The 14,147-nt window shown below is 42.9% G+C and overlaps 1 protein-coding gene across 2 annotated transcripts in view; it reads left to right on the top strand.

Annotated features, from left to right (window-relative positions):
• The first annotated feature begins 1,564 nt into the window (after window positions 1-1,564).
• The window catches only part of BAZ1A (bromodomain adjacent to zinc finger domain 1A), a 94,358-nt gene continuing 81,775 nt past the window's right edge, over window positions 1,565-14,147 (top strand). The window contains exons 1-2 of one of the 2 annotated variants that reach the window (XM_036251770.1): window positions 1,565-1,782; window positions 2,262-2,431. In XM_036251770.1, coding sequence (XP_036107663.1) covers window positions 2,319-2,431 — 113 coding nt within the window. In that variant the 5' untranslated portion in view covers window positions 1,565-1,782; window positions 2,262-2,318. Of the gene's footprint in view, window positions 1,783-2,261; window positions 2,432-14,147 lie in introns of those variants that run through there. The other variant, XM_036251778.1, reaches the window with a different exon arrangement.

Here is a 14,147-nt window from a genome sequence, read left to right as displayed (position 1 = left end):
TTTTTGTTCAGGTAGAGTGGGAGGGAGAGAGAGGAAAAGAGAGAAAGAGAAACATCGATGTGAAAGGGACACATAAGAGTGGCTGCCACCGGCATGACCAACCAGGGCCGGGGACAAACTGCAACTGAGGTATGTGCCCTTAGCAGCAACCAAACCCAGGTCTCTCTGGACCACAGGCCGACGCTCTAACCGCTGAGCCAAACTGGCCAGGGCGAGTATGATAGTATTTTGATGAAATAGAATAAAATTTCAATTTTAAGTTGGTATAAAAATCCAATTGTTTAAAATGTGCATTTAATAAAATGAAATCAACGTTATTTTGATCATGGAGTCAACAAAATTAACAGCTTATCAAATAGTGAGATATAAGAAATATAAATACTATACATTCAGCAAAAATTTCATGTTTTTAGCTTAATAGTTAAGATGGGATTTTGAATTGTGAGCATGTTTCAATAGTGGTTTGAAAATTACCCATCCTAGTCCCCCCTTTTGAGTCTACCTCTTGAAAGAAGTTAAAAAATGGTAACTCTTGAGATTTAGATATATTCCTTACATTTCAGCTCCAATTTTCACATGTACTTAAAGATACAAAGATGATCCTATATTGTTTCTATAACTATGATTATTTCACAGTATTGGTAGCTACATCCTTTGTTGAACGACTGTTCTTCAAACTTACTTTTAAACTCATTCTTTCATGTTCGCCTGCAAATAAGCAACTGTCAAGAGTAGTAGCAAAAAAGACTATTTAAAACAAAGCTGGCAAACATTTGGAGTTATTTGGAGGCTCGACATTTCTTTTTAATTCAAAAGTCATGTGTTATGTGCATTAAAATTCATTTCACAAATGAAAATTACAGATATGGAAAAGTTGTTTGGGGGGAAATTTCACTAGTAAGTCCATAATCTTTAAAATTGAGTGATTTAATTAAATATTGACCATCTGCAAAGTATTTTCACATTGTATTCTAGATATTACTTTTTAAAGGTATGTTTTTCAGTTTGAAATATTTGGGGGTCCAATGGGCATGATGACATTTTCTAACATATGTATACTTTTTTGGTCTTTTCTTCTGTTAAATCTTTGAATTTCCCTAAGTATTAGAGAGAACTGCTGTCAAGAAAGGTATGTTCTTTTCAAGATGGACGTTTACACAAGCAAAATGTTTTAGACGGAATTCAGTTTTGAAGAAGAAAATGTCAAAATACTTTTTATTCCTTATTCCTCATCCCATGTTTCAAATACAAGTTAAATCTTAATCGTAATCAGTTTCCCATCGTGTGACCAAGCGATGGTGCCACACTTGAGGATGAAGGCTTTACTTTGTTAGCGATGCGTTTCTCAAACCCCGGCGCTTTCCCTCGATCTTTTGGCTGACAATCTCAAACATGGAGGATGCTTCTGATTCTTCACAAGGGGTTGCTCCATTAATTAATAATGTAGCTCTCCCAGGCTTTCCGCCGTCTCTTCCTGTATCAGTGACAAGCTGTAAAAGTCATCGAGTAGCCAATAAAAAGGTAGAAGCGAGAAGTGAAAAGCTCCTCCCAACAGCTCTTCCTCCTTCTGAGCCGAAAGTAGATCAGAAACTTCCCAGGAGCTCTGAGAGGCGGGGAAGTGGCGGTGGGACGCGATCCCCCGCGCGGAGCCAGGCCGTGGCAGCTGAAGGAGCGGCGGCCGCGGCGCGGCGGGGCCGGCGGGAGGCGACCCCCCGGGGCACTGAGCCTCCCCTCCCTGCCTTTGTAGTGGAGGTGAAGAAGTGGCAGTCGGCGTGCTCGCAGGTGAGGCGCTCCGTGGGGTCGGGGAGCCGGCCGGCGCCGGCAGGGAAGTGCAGGCGAGCGGGGGAACAAAGCGAAGGGGGGCCGGGGTCCGCCCGCTGCGAGCTCCCCTGCGGCGTCGGGCCGGCCGCCTGCGCGCCGAGCACGTTGTGAGCCCCGCGGCGGCGGGCTGGGAGCCGGCGCTGGGGGAGGGGGCCGCCGCCGCTCCCTCGCCGCCCGCCCGCCCGCCCGCGGCGAGACGGCCGGCCCCATTGTGAGCCGGCACCGGCGTGCGGAGGTGGGGCGCGCTCGGAGGGCAGAGGCGGCGGTGGCTCTGCTAGCTCAACACCCGGGCAGCGACAAGAGCGACCTCGTCTCCGGTGGCAGCCGCGGCGCGTTAGTCACACAAAAGGCAGTCGAGCCTCCCCGGCGCGTGGACCGGCCCATGCCGCCGCCGAGCGCTGCCCACCTTACCGGCTCTCCTTTCCCTCCAATTCTGATAGGGAAGCGGGGCCGACGCGGGCGGCCGAACGTCAGGGTGAGCCCGCGGGGGACGGGAGATGCCGCTGCTACACCGAAAGCCGTTTGTGAGACAGAAGCCGCCCGCAGACCTGCGGCCCGACGAGGAAGTTTTCTACTGTAAAGTCACCAACGAGATCTTCCGCCACTACGAGTAAGGACCGAGCCGGCGCGGAGGGTGCGAGGGAGTGTGGGGAGGGCTCCCTCCCCAGCGTCCTTTTGTCTCTCTCCCTTTCCTCGCCTTAGACTTGTGGCGGGGCGACTTGAAAGTGCCAGGTGGCCGCGGGCCCGCCTTTCTCTGTTCCCCGAGCCCGACCCGACGACTTCGCGGGTCCCCGGAGCCGCCCGACCCGCGGCGGCGCGCCTGGGGAGAGCGGGCGGGGGCCCCGGCGGCTGGCGTCCCGGCCGGCCGTGTGGACCGCTCCTGGCCGCGGCTGCCACCCGGCTACCACCCGGCTACGGGCGGCGGAAACTCCCCGCCTCGCCCCTCCCCGCCGCGGCCACACGCGCACTCCGGGGCCAGTTCCGGGATCCCCGCCCGGTAGCCGAGGGGATCCCCGCTCGGGTCAGTGGCACGGGGCCGCCGTCCCCCGGCCCAGAGAGGGAATCCCCGCCCCCGGGGGCAGGAAACGGCCGGGCTGGGCGTTGTTTTCTCGGACTGGGACGGAGCCTGACATTGGAGCCGCCTAGGGTAGGGGCGGGAGGGAGCAGAGTTGAGAGTCGGGGAAGGAGGGGCTCGCCGGGGGCAGGGGGCCCGGGACTAGACCGTCCACCCGCGGCCTCCAGTCCGGTGTGGCTAGGCCTCGGAGTGTGCGACTCGAGCCGTGTGCTCTGTCACCGCCTCTTCTCGGTGACTAACTCCGGGCCCCGGGGAACTCTGCGTCTCCGCCCCCGGGAGATCGGGTGAGGAAGAAGTCGGGGCTGGGCGGGGGGGAAGGGGAGGAGTAGAGAGCAGGGCCCTGGGCGCCCCTGGTTTTCACTTTCGCTCAGCCCAGAGGGCTGCGTTGAGAGTTAGGGGAGGGGGTTAAGACAAGTTCAACAACAGCCTCAGCCTGTCTCTTTATCCCCCTGCGCATGTGGGCTGCCTGACGTGTGCCACTCGCTATTGTTTTGATAAGAACCCGGAGCTGCTGCGTGTGTAGTTTCAACCCCTAAATTTTCAATCCTTCGCCTGGTTTATCCTGAGAGATCCCCTTGCCCTGTTATACCAAACAACGAGGTATTTTAGAGATCTGTGTTTAAACGCAGAATTTCCAAGTGATGATCTGAATTGTTCGATCACTAAAACAGCCTGATTCTCCCTTTTCTCATGCTTTATTGTCTCCACTCCAAAGAAATCCTTTGTGGTTTAGAAACCAAGTGTTAAGCAATCAAATAAATTGTGTAGGACGCACCTATTCTGACTGGGGGCTTGATCATCCAAGGAGGGCTTTAGTCACACTGCACCTGTCTGAGAAATGAGTGCGAAGTGAAGTTAGAAAAGTCCGTTCCTTTGAGCTTTTAACTTAAGTCTTTTTCTTCAGCTCCACGGAAAGAGTTACACATAAATATGTTAGATCTAGAGAAGTTTTACAGCAGACAGTACTTTTAAATAGGAGTGCACATCTTACTCTGCTCCTGTACAGACTTGTTTTGTTACTTTAAACTACTTAAGTGAATTTGGATTAGGTAACTTGACAAAGGTGATGCCTGATTTCTTTGTAAAGTTAAAGTTAAACTCTTTGGTAATAATTCCAAATTTTTTAAAACTTGTACCTAAGAGTGCCAACAAAATAGGGAACAGACTTACCTTTCAAACTGTTCTCTCCTTTGATGTAAGCAAGCTTGCATTTTTAAGATGTTTTTTCACTTTATCGGAGACTGCACATGGATGTTATCTTCGTTAATTAAACACTTTTCATATACTTTGGTTCTCGATAATTTACTATAATCATGAAGAAATCTGAAATGCCGAAAGAAAGGAAGAGACTTTTAGTATTCCAAATCTGCTACCTTCCATTAATAAAGAACTGTGTCCTTTGTAGCCTTATGACATTACATTTTTTAAAAACTAGTTCCTCTGTGCTGTTGTGTTTGGGTTTTGGGAAATTACAAGCAGTTCAGGAGATGTGATTTGTTTGGGAGCAAAGATATTTATTTAATCATTTACCCCGAACAAAACAGATCTACTGATGTTCTTAGGTATTCATCTTTAGGACTTTGAATTGGCAAAACTGGAAAATTTTAATTGTGTTAAATTTTGGATTATTTTATCTTTCTCTTAAATGATTACAATTATATATTTTCAAAAATGTATTCACAATGGATGGTATATGGTGGTCTACAGTAATCTGAACCTTGGCACAAGTCTGGAGAAACTGAAGGAAACCTGTTTTCACTCATTCACCAAATGGTTTATGTGAATTTGTTTGAAGATTATCCTTTAAGTGCATTATCTTGAATTTCTTTTATATTTGTTTGCCATGCTCACCTGTTTGCTCAGGTTTTTGATTTCTTGAATATAACTTTTTCTATCAGTCAGCCTCAAAGAGATTTTCTACACTGTCCTGCTTTTTTCATTTCCCAACACAATGCAAAGTAACTTTTGCCTCTAACTCTGGTTAGTAGAGGTTGCTAGTGACTTTTTAATTCCCAAATAGTTTTCTGTCTTTATCTTATTTGATATTATAGTGTAATACTTCCTCCTTGTCCTTCTAGGCAGCAGTGATCACCCCCTCCATTTTATCTAGTGTAACATCTGCTATTATTGCACTGTAATGCAGTGTATTTGTTGCCTCACATTTTCTCTTCTCCTACACCCTGAATTCTTCAAGAAAGGGACTGTGACCAGGATAGATCTTTAGTGATTATATAGTACAAACTCCTTTATTTTGTTTTTGAACTACATGCTCTCTAATTGCTAACTCTTGTTTGACCTGCTTTCCATAAGTAAAGAAGACTTGTTAAATATAGCACAAAAATAAAAATGTAGCACATTAACTGTTGGCAAATACATACGCTAAAGTGCAAAAAAATGAAATTGGACTACTATTTTACAGTATACAGAAAAATTAACTCAAAATGGATTCAAGAACACATAAACTAAACCATAACACAAGAACTAAAACCATAAAACTCCTAGAAGAAAACATAGGGAGTCAGCTCCCTGAATCAGTCTTGGTGATAATTTTTTGAATCTGACATCAAAAGCAAAAATAAACAGTGGGACTACATCAAACTAAAAAGCTTCTGCATAGCAAAAGAAACCAACAAAACGGAAAGGCAACCTACTGAATGGAAGAAAGTATGCAAATCATATATCTGATAGCAGTTAGTATTCAAAATATATAAAGAACTCATACAACTCATTAGCAAAAAATCCATACAATCTGATTTTAAAATGGGCAGAGACAGCTGGTGTGGCTCACTGGCTGAGCGGTGACCCTTGCACTAAGGGGTCGTGGGTTCAAATACTGGTCAGGGCACATGCCCAGGTTATGGGCCCAATCCCCAGTAGGGGGCGTGCAGGATGCAGCCAGTGGATGTTTTGTGTCATCTATGTTTCTGACTCCCTCTTTTTTCCTCTCTAAAATTAATAGAAGAAAAAAAAATTTTAAGTTAATTAAAATGGACAGAGGATCTGAATAGTTTTTCAAAGAAGACAAACTGATGGCCAGCGGGTACATGAAGAGATGCTCTACATCGTTAATCATTAGGGAAATGCAAATCAGAACCGTAATGATTATCACCTACACTTGTTAGAATAGCTATTATCGAAAAGACTAGAGATAGCAAGTGTCGATGAGATGTAGAGAAAAGGGAGCCCTTGAGCACTCTTAGTGGGAATGTCAATTAATGCAGCCACTACGAAAAACTGGAGTTTCCTCAAAAATAGAATTACCATATGATCCAGCAATTCCATTTCTGAATATTTATGCAAAGAAAATGAAAACATTAATTTGAAAAGATATGCATTTCCATGTTCATTGCAGTATTATTTATAAGAACCAAGATATGGAAACAACCTAATTGTCCATCAGTGATATACTGGGGTAGCTTTTCTCACCACGTTGTCTTTCATCCTCAGAAGGCTAACCTGGGCTTCTTCAACTGTTGGCCTCAGGGTTCCAAGAGAGGGAAAGCAGAAATCTTTCAATGTCATTTCTGTATTATGTTAGTTAAAGCCAGTATCAAGTCCAGCACAGATTTAAGAGATGGTAAATAGACTGTTCCTCTTGCGAGAAGAATATCCAAGTCATATTGCTAAGGAACCTGCATACCTTCACCCCTCTTTGCAAACTGTCTACCATTAAGCAGTTGATAAGATTTTATACTTAGGTCATCCTGATGGATTTTGGGGTGTTCTATGATAGTTCCTCTTCAGTTAACCCCTCTTCCTATCCTCCTTCCCAGTGCCAAACTCTCTCTTCAAAGATTCTCAGGTCTTTTATGTGTTGTTCTGGTATTGTTCCTCTATCATATGGGTTATTCTTCAGCATATTCTTCTAGGATCTCTCTGCAGATATGGTACCTGAACAATAAGAAATTTATACTGTTTATTGAGTGTACATATATAGTATGCTGGGCATAGTATTGTATCTTACCTTATTTAATTTTCATATTGTCTGTTCATGAAAGATACTATCCTCATTTTACAGAAGGGGAACCCGGTTTTTTTGTTTTGTTTTGTTTTTATCCGAGGACATTTTCGCATTTATGTTTAGATAGAGCAGGAGGGAGAGATGGAGGAAGAGAGAGAGACACACACACATCAAGTGGTTGCCACCCACACAACCCCACCCAGGGCTGGGGACAAACTGCAACTGAGTTACGTACGTGCCCTTAGCGGGAACGGAACCCGGGACTCTCCAGTCTGCGGGTCGATGCTCTAACCTCTGAGCCAAATTGGCCAGGGCAGGGACCCGGTTTGATAAGTTTATGTTCTACATAAACTTCAAATTCACATTCTACAAGTGGTAAAGCTGAGATTCAGACACTTTCCGCTCTCCTTTCCATTCATGTATGTACTTCTCTGTATAAATATACAAAAATAAATGACTGCCAGTGAGAATACGTTTGTTTATTCTTGACACTATACTTTTGGGGAGTTTTTGAGATGCTGAGATAATTTGTCCCTATAACGGGAAATGATGTATGTTTACAACACAATGGTATAAATAGTATATGTGCTATGGGAGTATAGAAAATTGAGCTGATAACTGCTGTGGAGTTGAGGAATCCCTCAAATTGGAGATAACTGCCCAATTGAGTCCTGAGAGATGGCGCTGTCAAGACACAGAATGAGGAAAAGGGGCATTCTAGGCAGAAAATGCTCTAAATACTTTTTGAGCAGAGAAAACGATATAAAAAGGCACAGAAATGTGAATTTGCAGTTTGCTTGAAATTTGCCTTTTTCACATTTATTGTTAAGCTAGGACATTTGTTAAGCTTGTATAAAGTTTCACTTGTTGATTTTTATTTAAGGTTTTAGTTTCTAGATTTCAAAAGTCCTTATTTCTATTCCTCATCTTAGAGTCATCTGCAGATTTTAGGAGCCTGCCTTATATATTGTCATTAAGTTTGATAGCACTGAGTAAAGTGCAAAAGTAATCTTTCATTGAAGTTTTTTTAAACTAAACTTTATATTTTTAATTAGTCATACTTTTCCTGACCATTTATAATAAATGTAATTTTCATCTACCTGGTATTTCTCTAAGGTATGTGAACTCTGCGGTGCCCAGGATCTCCTGATCTGTTTTGTAACCGTGTCAGCGAAGGAAACTGTTAGAACAACCCATGCTGTCTTCTGGCAATTACTATTTTTCTAAGTTTATAAGCCATACTTTCCATGTCTTGCTATACCCCATGCTGTTTAAGTCAGGAATTATGTTAGTTTTTATCCTATGGCTGCATTTCTCAGTTATACTAATTATTTTGTGACAGGAAAGTTTATGTTCCTTAGATCTTTTCTGGAGTATTGTGCTAGAGCTTTCTTTTCTTAAATCTGCCTAGTTAATAGAGCTTTGGCCCTTAAATAGAGTACACTTTGCATTTATCATTTCTGAATTGTGTTTGTTTTTTGGTTTTTGTCATTTCATTCTTAATCTTATTCTAATAGATTTTTAGTTGTCCAGATACCCAGCAAGTTAATATGTTGCCCTTTGTTCCTTAGTTTGTTCACTAGAGAGTTGGTTGATTTTATATTAGAGGTGTATTCTTACCAGTAGTGGACCTGGTAACTCAGAAACAATTTTTCCTTAAGAAATAATAATAAAGAGCAGAGGTCATCAAATTTTTTCTTAAACAGCCAGATAATATTTTAGTCTTTGCAGGCCATAGGATATCTGTTATACCTACTCAACTCTCAGGTTATATGTGAGGAAGCAGTCACAGACAATACCTAAAGGTATTGGTGTGGTTGTGTTCCAATAAAACTGCAAAAAAAAAAAAAGGTGGAAGGCTGGATTTGGTCACTGGGCCAATTTCTGATCAAGAGGATTGTTGAAGGAATGTGGTAATAAATTGGAGACATAATAATCTCTACTAGCCTAAAAGTATATTCATATCAAACAGTACTGTGTATTTTATAAATTTTTGCTCACAATAGTAAAATGTGTTTCTTGTAAAAGTTTCATTTTTTAATATAGAAATTGAACAGGCACTGTAACCTACCCCCTAGAGTTTAGTAATATTAACAAAGTATTACACATTTGAATGTATATGATAAGTGGGTAAAGAGCGGAATTACAGAAGTGGGGGAAAGTGAAGGTATGTAATGTTAGAGATGGGGCTATGCTGGTGGGAGGTGATGAATAGGAAAGATAATCCTTGGGCTTTGGGAGCCATGCCCATGGAGGATGTTGAATAGAAAAATATAGCCTTCAGGCATTTTACTCTGCATTGAAATTGCACTGTGGTGGTGGTTTGCCCTCCCTCCCTTGTCCTGAGGGTAGATCTTTGTACACAGCAGGACTATAATGTAACAACAGCTTTGTAGATAGAAGCAAAGGAAACAAACAGTACAGACACTTTGCAGGAGGTGTGGAAACCTGGTGTAGAAGGGCAACTGTACATCACTGGTTACCGACTATCCAATTTTTCTGCCTGGTAGCACGTTTAGTATAAATTTCTGGCACTTGTGTCATTGCTCTCCTTGTTATTTTGAACAGTGTTAACATATGTAAATAGTGTTTATTGCCCCTCTGTGTAAAGTCTGTCCCCCTGCATGCCTCAGGCTACCAAATAGCGACCTGCTCTGGCTAGAGCTGTGCTGTCCAGTACTGAAGCCATTACTTGGCTTGGAGGTTAATAAGAAGTTGAAATGTGTCCGAATGAAGGTGTGCAGTAAGTGTAAGATGCTTACTAGATTCTGAAGACTTAGTGCCCCCTAAAAAGTAAAATAATTCAATATTGATTACATATTGAAATGAAATTATTTGGGGATATATTGGGTTAATTAAAATAAAAAAACTAATTTCGTTAGTGTTTCTTTAAAAAATTTTAAGTGTGGCTAGTATCCTATTTCTGTTAGCACTGTTTTAGAGACTAGTTAATGTGAAAGGTATCTAGATTTGAAATTTGTTTTTCTTAAATGTACTATAGTTTAAATTATTAGAAGCATACCTCACATACTGTATTATGTGTTAACCATGTGTTGGCTTGGGAAGCTAAGTCTTACAGATATGTTTGTTTCTATAGAAAAAAAGTTTAAAACCAATTAAGTTGTCTAAGTAAATTGCAGTTTCCAGCAGTAAAACAAATAAGACTTCTTTCAAAATATATCCATTCATTTTATTCTACACCATTGATAACCACCTATTGGGTATGTCTTTTCCTCTTCCTTAGCTAATAAGTTATTTATCTGACATAGATTTAATTGCTTATTAGGACCAGATTATATTCCCTTTTTGTCTCTGGCATTTCTTTCTTAAACTCTACGTTTCCTTTACAACCCTAACTCTTTAGTGCCACTTCCTTCAAAACATGTTCTAGTATTCCTTGATCTTTTTTCGCCTGCCTCTCCTCCTTCCCTTCTTCTGAATTCCTGAATCACTTTTTACTTTGTATTTTAATAATATACATCTGTTATCTCCTCTACTAAAGAGTACATTGTTACGCTAAGAGAAATAAGCCAATTAGAGAAAGAAAATATCACATGATCTCACTTATATGTGGATTCTAATGAACAAAATAAATTCTTGAATAAAATAGAACGAGAGGCATGGAAACAAGAAACAGACTGATGAATCTCAGAGGGAAGTGGGGTGGGAGGGAAGATTAACCAAAGAATTTATATTCATATATGCATTGCCCATGGACACAAATAATAGGGTGGTAAAGGACTGGGGTGGGGCAGGAGCTGGGTGGAGGGCAGCATTGGAAAAAGCGGGGGGCATTTGTGATGCTCTCAACAGTAGAGATAATAAAAAAGGTTGCATACTTCAAAAGGATCATGTAACTTGGCTTATGTATGCTACCTCTTTAGATTTCATTTATGTTAAAGTATGATTAGTTTATCTTTATTTCCATAGATTTCATTTTTTGTTGTTCTATAGATAAATATACAAATGAAACTATCTTATTTTAACTCATCTTTATTGTTGAATATATTACAGATGTCCCCCCTTTTTTCCCCATTGACCCCTTTCTCCCCAGTCCCCCCCTCCTTCTCCACACTATTGTTGGTGTCCACTGATTACACATATATGCATAGAAGTTCTTTGGTTTATCTCATCATGCCCTTCCTCCCCCCTTCCCTTTGAGGTTCATCAGTCTAACAACCAATTTGTACTTCTTATTCCTTCATCTTTTTCACCCATCCCTCCAGCCCCCACCCATCTGGCAAGCAACAAAATGTTCTCTGTATCTATGAGTCTGTTTCTGTTGTGCTTCCTCATTTTGTTTGTAGATTCAATTGTTGATAGATATGTATTAATTGCCATTTTATTGTTATATTTTTATTCTTCTCCTTCAAGAAGACTCTTCAGCCCTGGCTGGTTTGGCTCAGCGGTTAGAGCATCGGCCCACGGTCCAGAGAGACCCGGGTTTGGTTCCCACTAAGGGCATGTACCTCGGTTGCGGTTTGTCCCCGGCCCTGGTTGGGGTTGTGCGGGAGGCAGCCACTCGATGTGTTCCTTTCACGTTGTCTGTCTGTCTGTCTGTCTGTCTCTCTCTCTCTTCCTCTCTCTCCCTCCCAATCTATCTGAACAAAAATGGAAAAATGTCCTCAGGTAAGGATAAAAAAAAAGAAGACCCTTCAACATTTCATATAATTCTGGTTTGGTGGTGATGAACTCCTTTAGCTTTTTCTTGTTCGATAAACTCTTGATATGTCCATCGATTCTAAATGATAGCTTTGCAGGATAGAATAATCTTGGTTGTAGGTTACTGCTTTTCATCACTTTGAATATCTCTTGCCACTCCTTTCTGGCCTGCAAAGTTTCTTTTGAGAAATCAGCTGACAGTCTTATGAGAGCCCCTTTGTAGGTAACTAACTGCTTTTCTCTTGCTGCTTTTAAGATTCTTTCTTTGTCTTTAACCTTTGACATTTTGATGATAATGTGTCTTGGTGTGGACCTCTTTGGGCTCATCTTGTTTAAGACTCTCTTTGGTTCCTGAACTTGAATGGCTGTTTCCTTCACCAAGTTAGGGAAGTTTTCCATCATTATTTTTTCAAATAGGTTTTCAATTTCTTGCCCTCTCTCTTCTCCTTCGGGCACTCCTATGATGCTAATGTTGGCAACGTTCATTTCTAACTGGTCCTTTTTTATGTTGTTGGTGTTCTCACTAAGTTCCTTGGAGGTCTCCTTAAGTTCCTTAAAGGTTTCACTAAGTTCCTTGAGCAATCTTATAACCAGTGTTTTGAACTCTGCATCTGATTGATTGCATATCTCCATTTTGTTTAGTTCTTTTCCTGGAGTTTTGTTCTGTTCTTTCATTTGGGACATGTTTGTTTGTCTCCTCATTTTGACTGCTTCCCTGTGATTGTTTCTATGTATTAGGTAGAGTTGCTATGTCTCCTATTCATAGGGTGGCCTATTGTTGTAGGTGTCCTGTAGGATCCAGTGGCACAGCCTCCCTGATCTCCCAGCTGGGCCCTCAAGGTGTACCCCTTTGTGGACTGTACAACCTTCTGCTATAATTGAGTCTTGATTGTTATTGGCATGTCAGTGGGAGGGATTTACTCAGGCTGATAAGCTGCAAGGACTGGTTATGCCCACAGACCACTGGCTTCTGACTCCCTTGGATGATCAGCGATGTAGGGGCCCAACACACAGAGCAAGACTTACTTCAGCAGGGCTCTGGTACCCTCTGAGTTCACTCAGTGTGTGTCACTTGTGGAAGTGTTTGGGTGGTGGTGCTTTGATGTGGTCTAATGCTGTCCACTGGGTGTGCTGGCTCTGGAGCAAGGTCAGCCTCTGCCTATATTCTACCCAGGGCCACCCGGCATAAGTTACAAAGTGATCTGCAGACGGCTGCTTCTTGTGTTGGGCTTGGAGGTGCCCAGGAAAAGCCAAGTTGTGAACCAAGGCTGGCTGCTTCTAGTGCCAGGCCTGGGGCCACTTAATTAGAGGTATGGGGCTTGCTAAGACCAGATGCTGCTTGTTTGAGAGATTTTAGGAAACTCTGAAGCTGAATCCAAGATAGGCCAATCCTATGGTAAAGCCTTTGGAAACAGCTTGGGTGGTGGTCCTGAAAGTTGGGTGGGGCAGGGCCTCAGGGAATCACCTGGGCGGGGCAAACAGTGTGAGCCAGGTTGCTGGAGTCCCAGATATGGCAGCTGTCTGGCGCCGCGGGGGATGGGCTTACCAAAGGAACAAAGGCATCCGCCTGCTTGTCTGTCTGAGAGAAAGCTGCCTCTCCAGCCCTTGTCTGGAGGCCAAACAGCTCAGTTCTTCCCTGTATGTCTCTGGTGCCTTTCAAGCTGCCTCCCCTCGAACTTAGAGTGAGCAAGTCCAAGTAAGTCCCTGTGCGGGCCCTTTAAGAGGAGCTGCCTGGGGCTCCGGCAGCCTCAGCCTCAGTTCCCTCTGGTTTTATAGCCAGAAGTTATGGGACTTCTCTTCCTGGCACTGGAACCTTGAGCTGGGCACCTGGTGTGGGACAGGGACACCTCAGTCCTCAGGGAGGATCTTCACACCTGAGGTGTCCTGATTTTTATTCACCTCACATGGGTGTGGGACCAGCCAATCTGCGCCTCCGCACCTCCTACCAGTCTCCATGTGGCTGCTGCTTTAATTTTGTAGTTGTAGGACTTCCATTGAGCTTGATGTCAGGCGGTTCTGAATGATGGTTGTACTGTACTTTAGTTGTATTTTTGATGTGGTTGTGGGAGGAGGTGATACCGCATTTACCTATGCCACCATATTGACCAGAAGTTGGGAATGTTATTAATCCAAATGAAACGATCTTAATGGAATTACCCCAACTCTTTGAATACCAGACTGCTACAGGGAAAACCTAAACAAATAATACTAAACAGATAAATAGCAGGGTTTTTGTTTTGTTTTTGTTTTTTGTTAATCCTCACCCAAGGATATTTTTCTATTTATTCTTAGAGTGGGAGGGAGGGAGAGAGAGAGAAACATCGATTGGCTGCCTCCCACACTACCCCAACTAGGGCTGGGGATCAAACCTGCAACCCAGGTACATGCCCTTGACCAGGAATCAAACCGAAGACCTTTTGGTACGCGAATTGACACTCTAACTGCTGAGCCAAACTGGCCAGGGCCATATAGCCGTTTTAATACTTTTTAGAATGATAGGAGAAGGAAAGAGGGATTGCAGGAAGGACAAAATGAGTTATGCTGGTTACATATAATTATTGCAAAGTAGACCAGAGTAGGGGGGGAAGGGGATGTATATCTTACCAGTTAGAGGCAACCATTGTTAAC

The sequence above is a fragment of the Molossus molossus genome, unplaced genomic scaffold (genome assembly GCF_014108415.1).
Source record: "Molossus molossus isolate mMolMol1 unplaced genomic scaffold, mMolMol1.p scaffold_m16_p_1, whole genome shotgun sequence".
NCBI lineage: Eukaryota > Metazoa > Chordata > Mammalia > Chiroptera > Molossidae > Molossus > Molossus molossus.
Note: the sequence above shows the minus strand (reverse complement) of the source record. Positions and strands in the feature narration are given on the sequence as shown.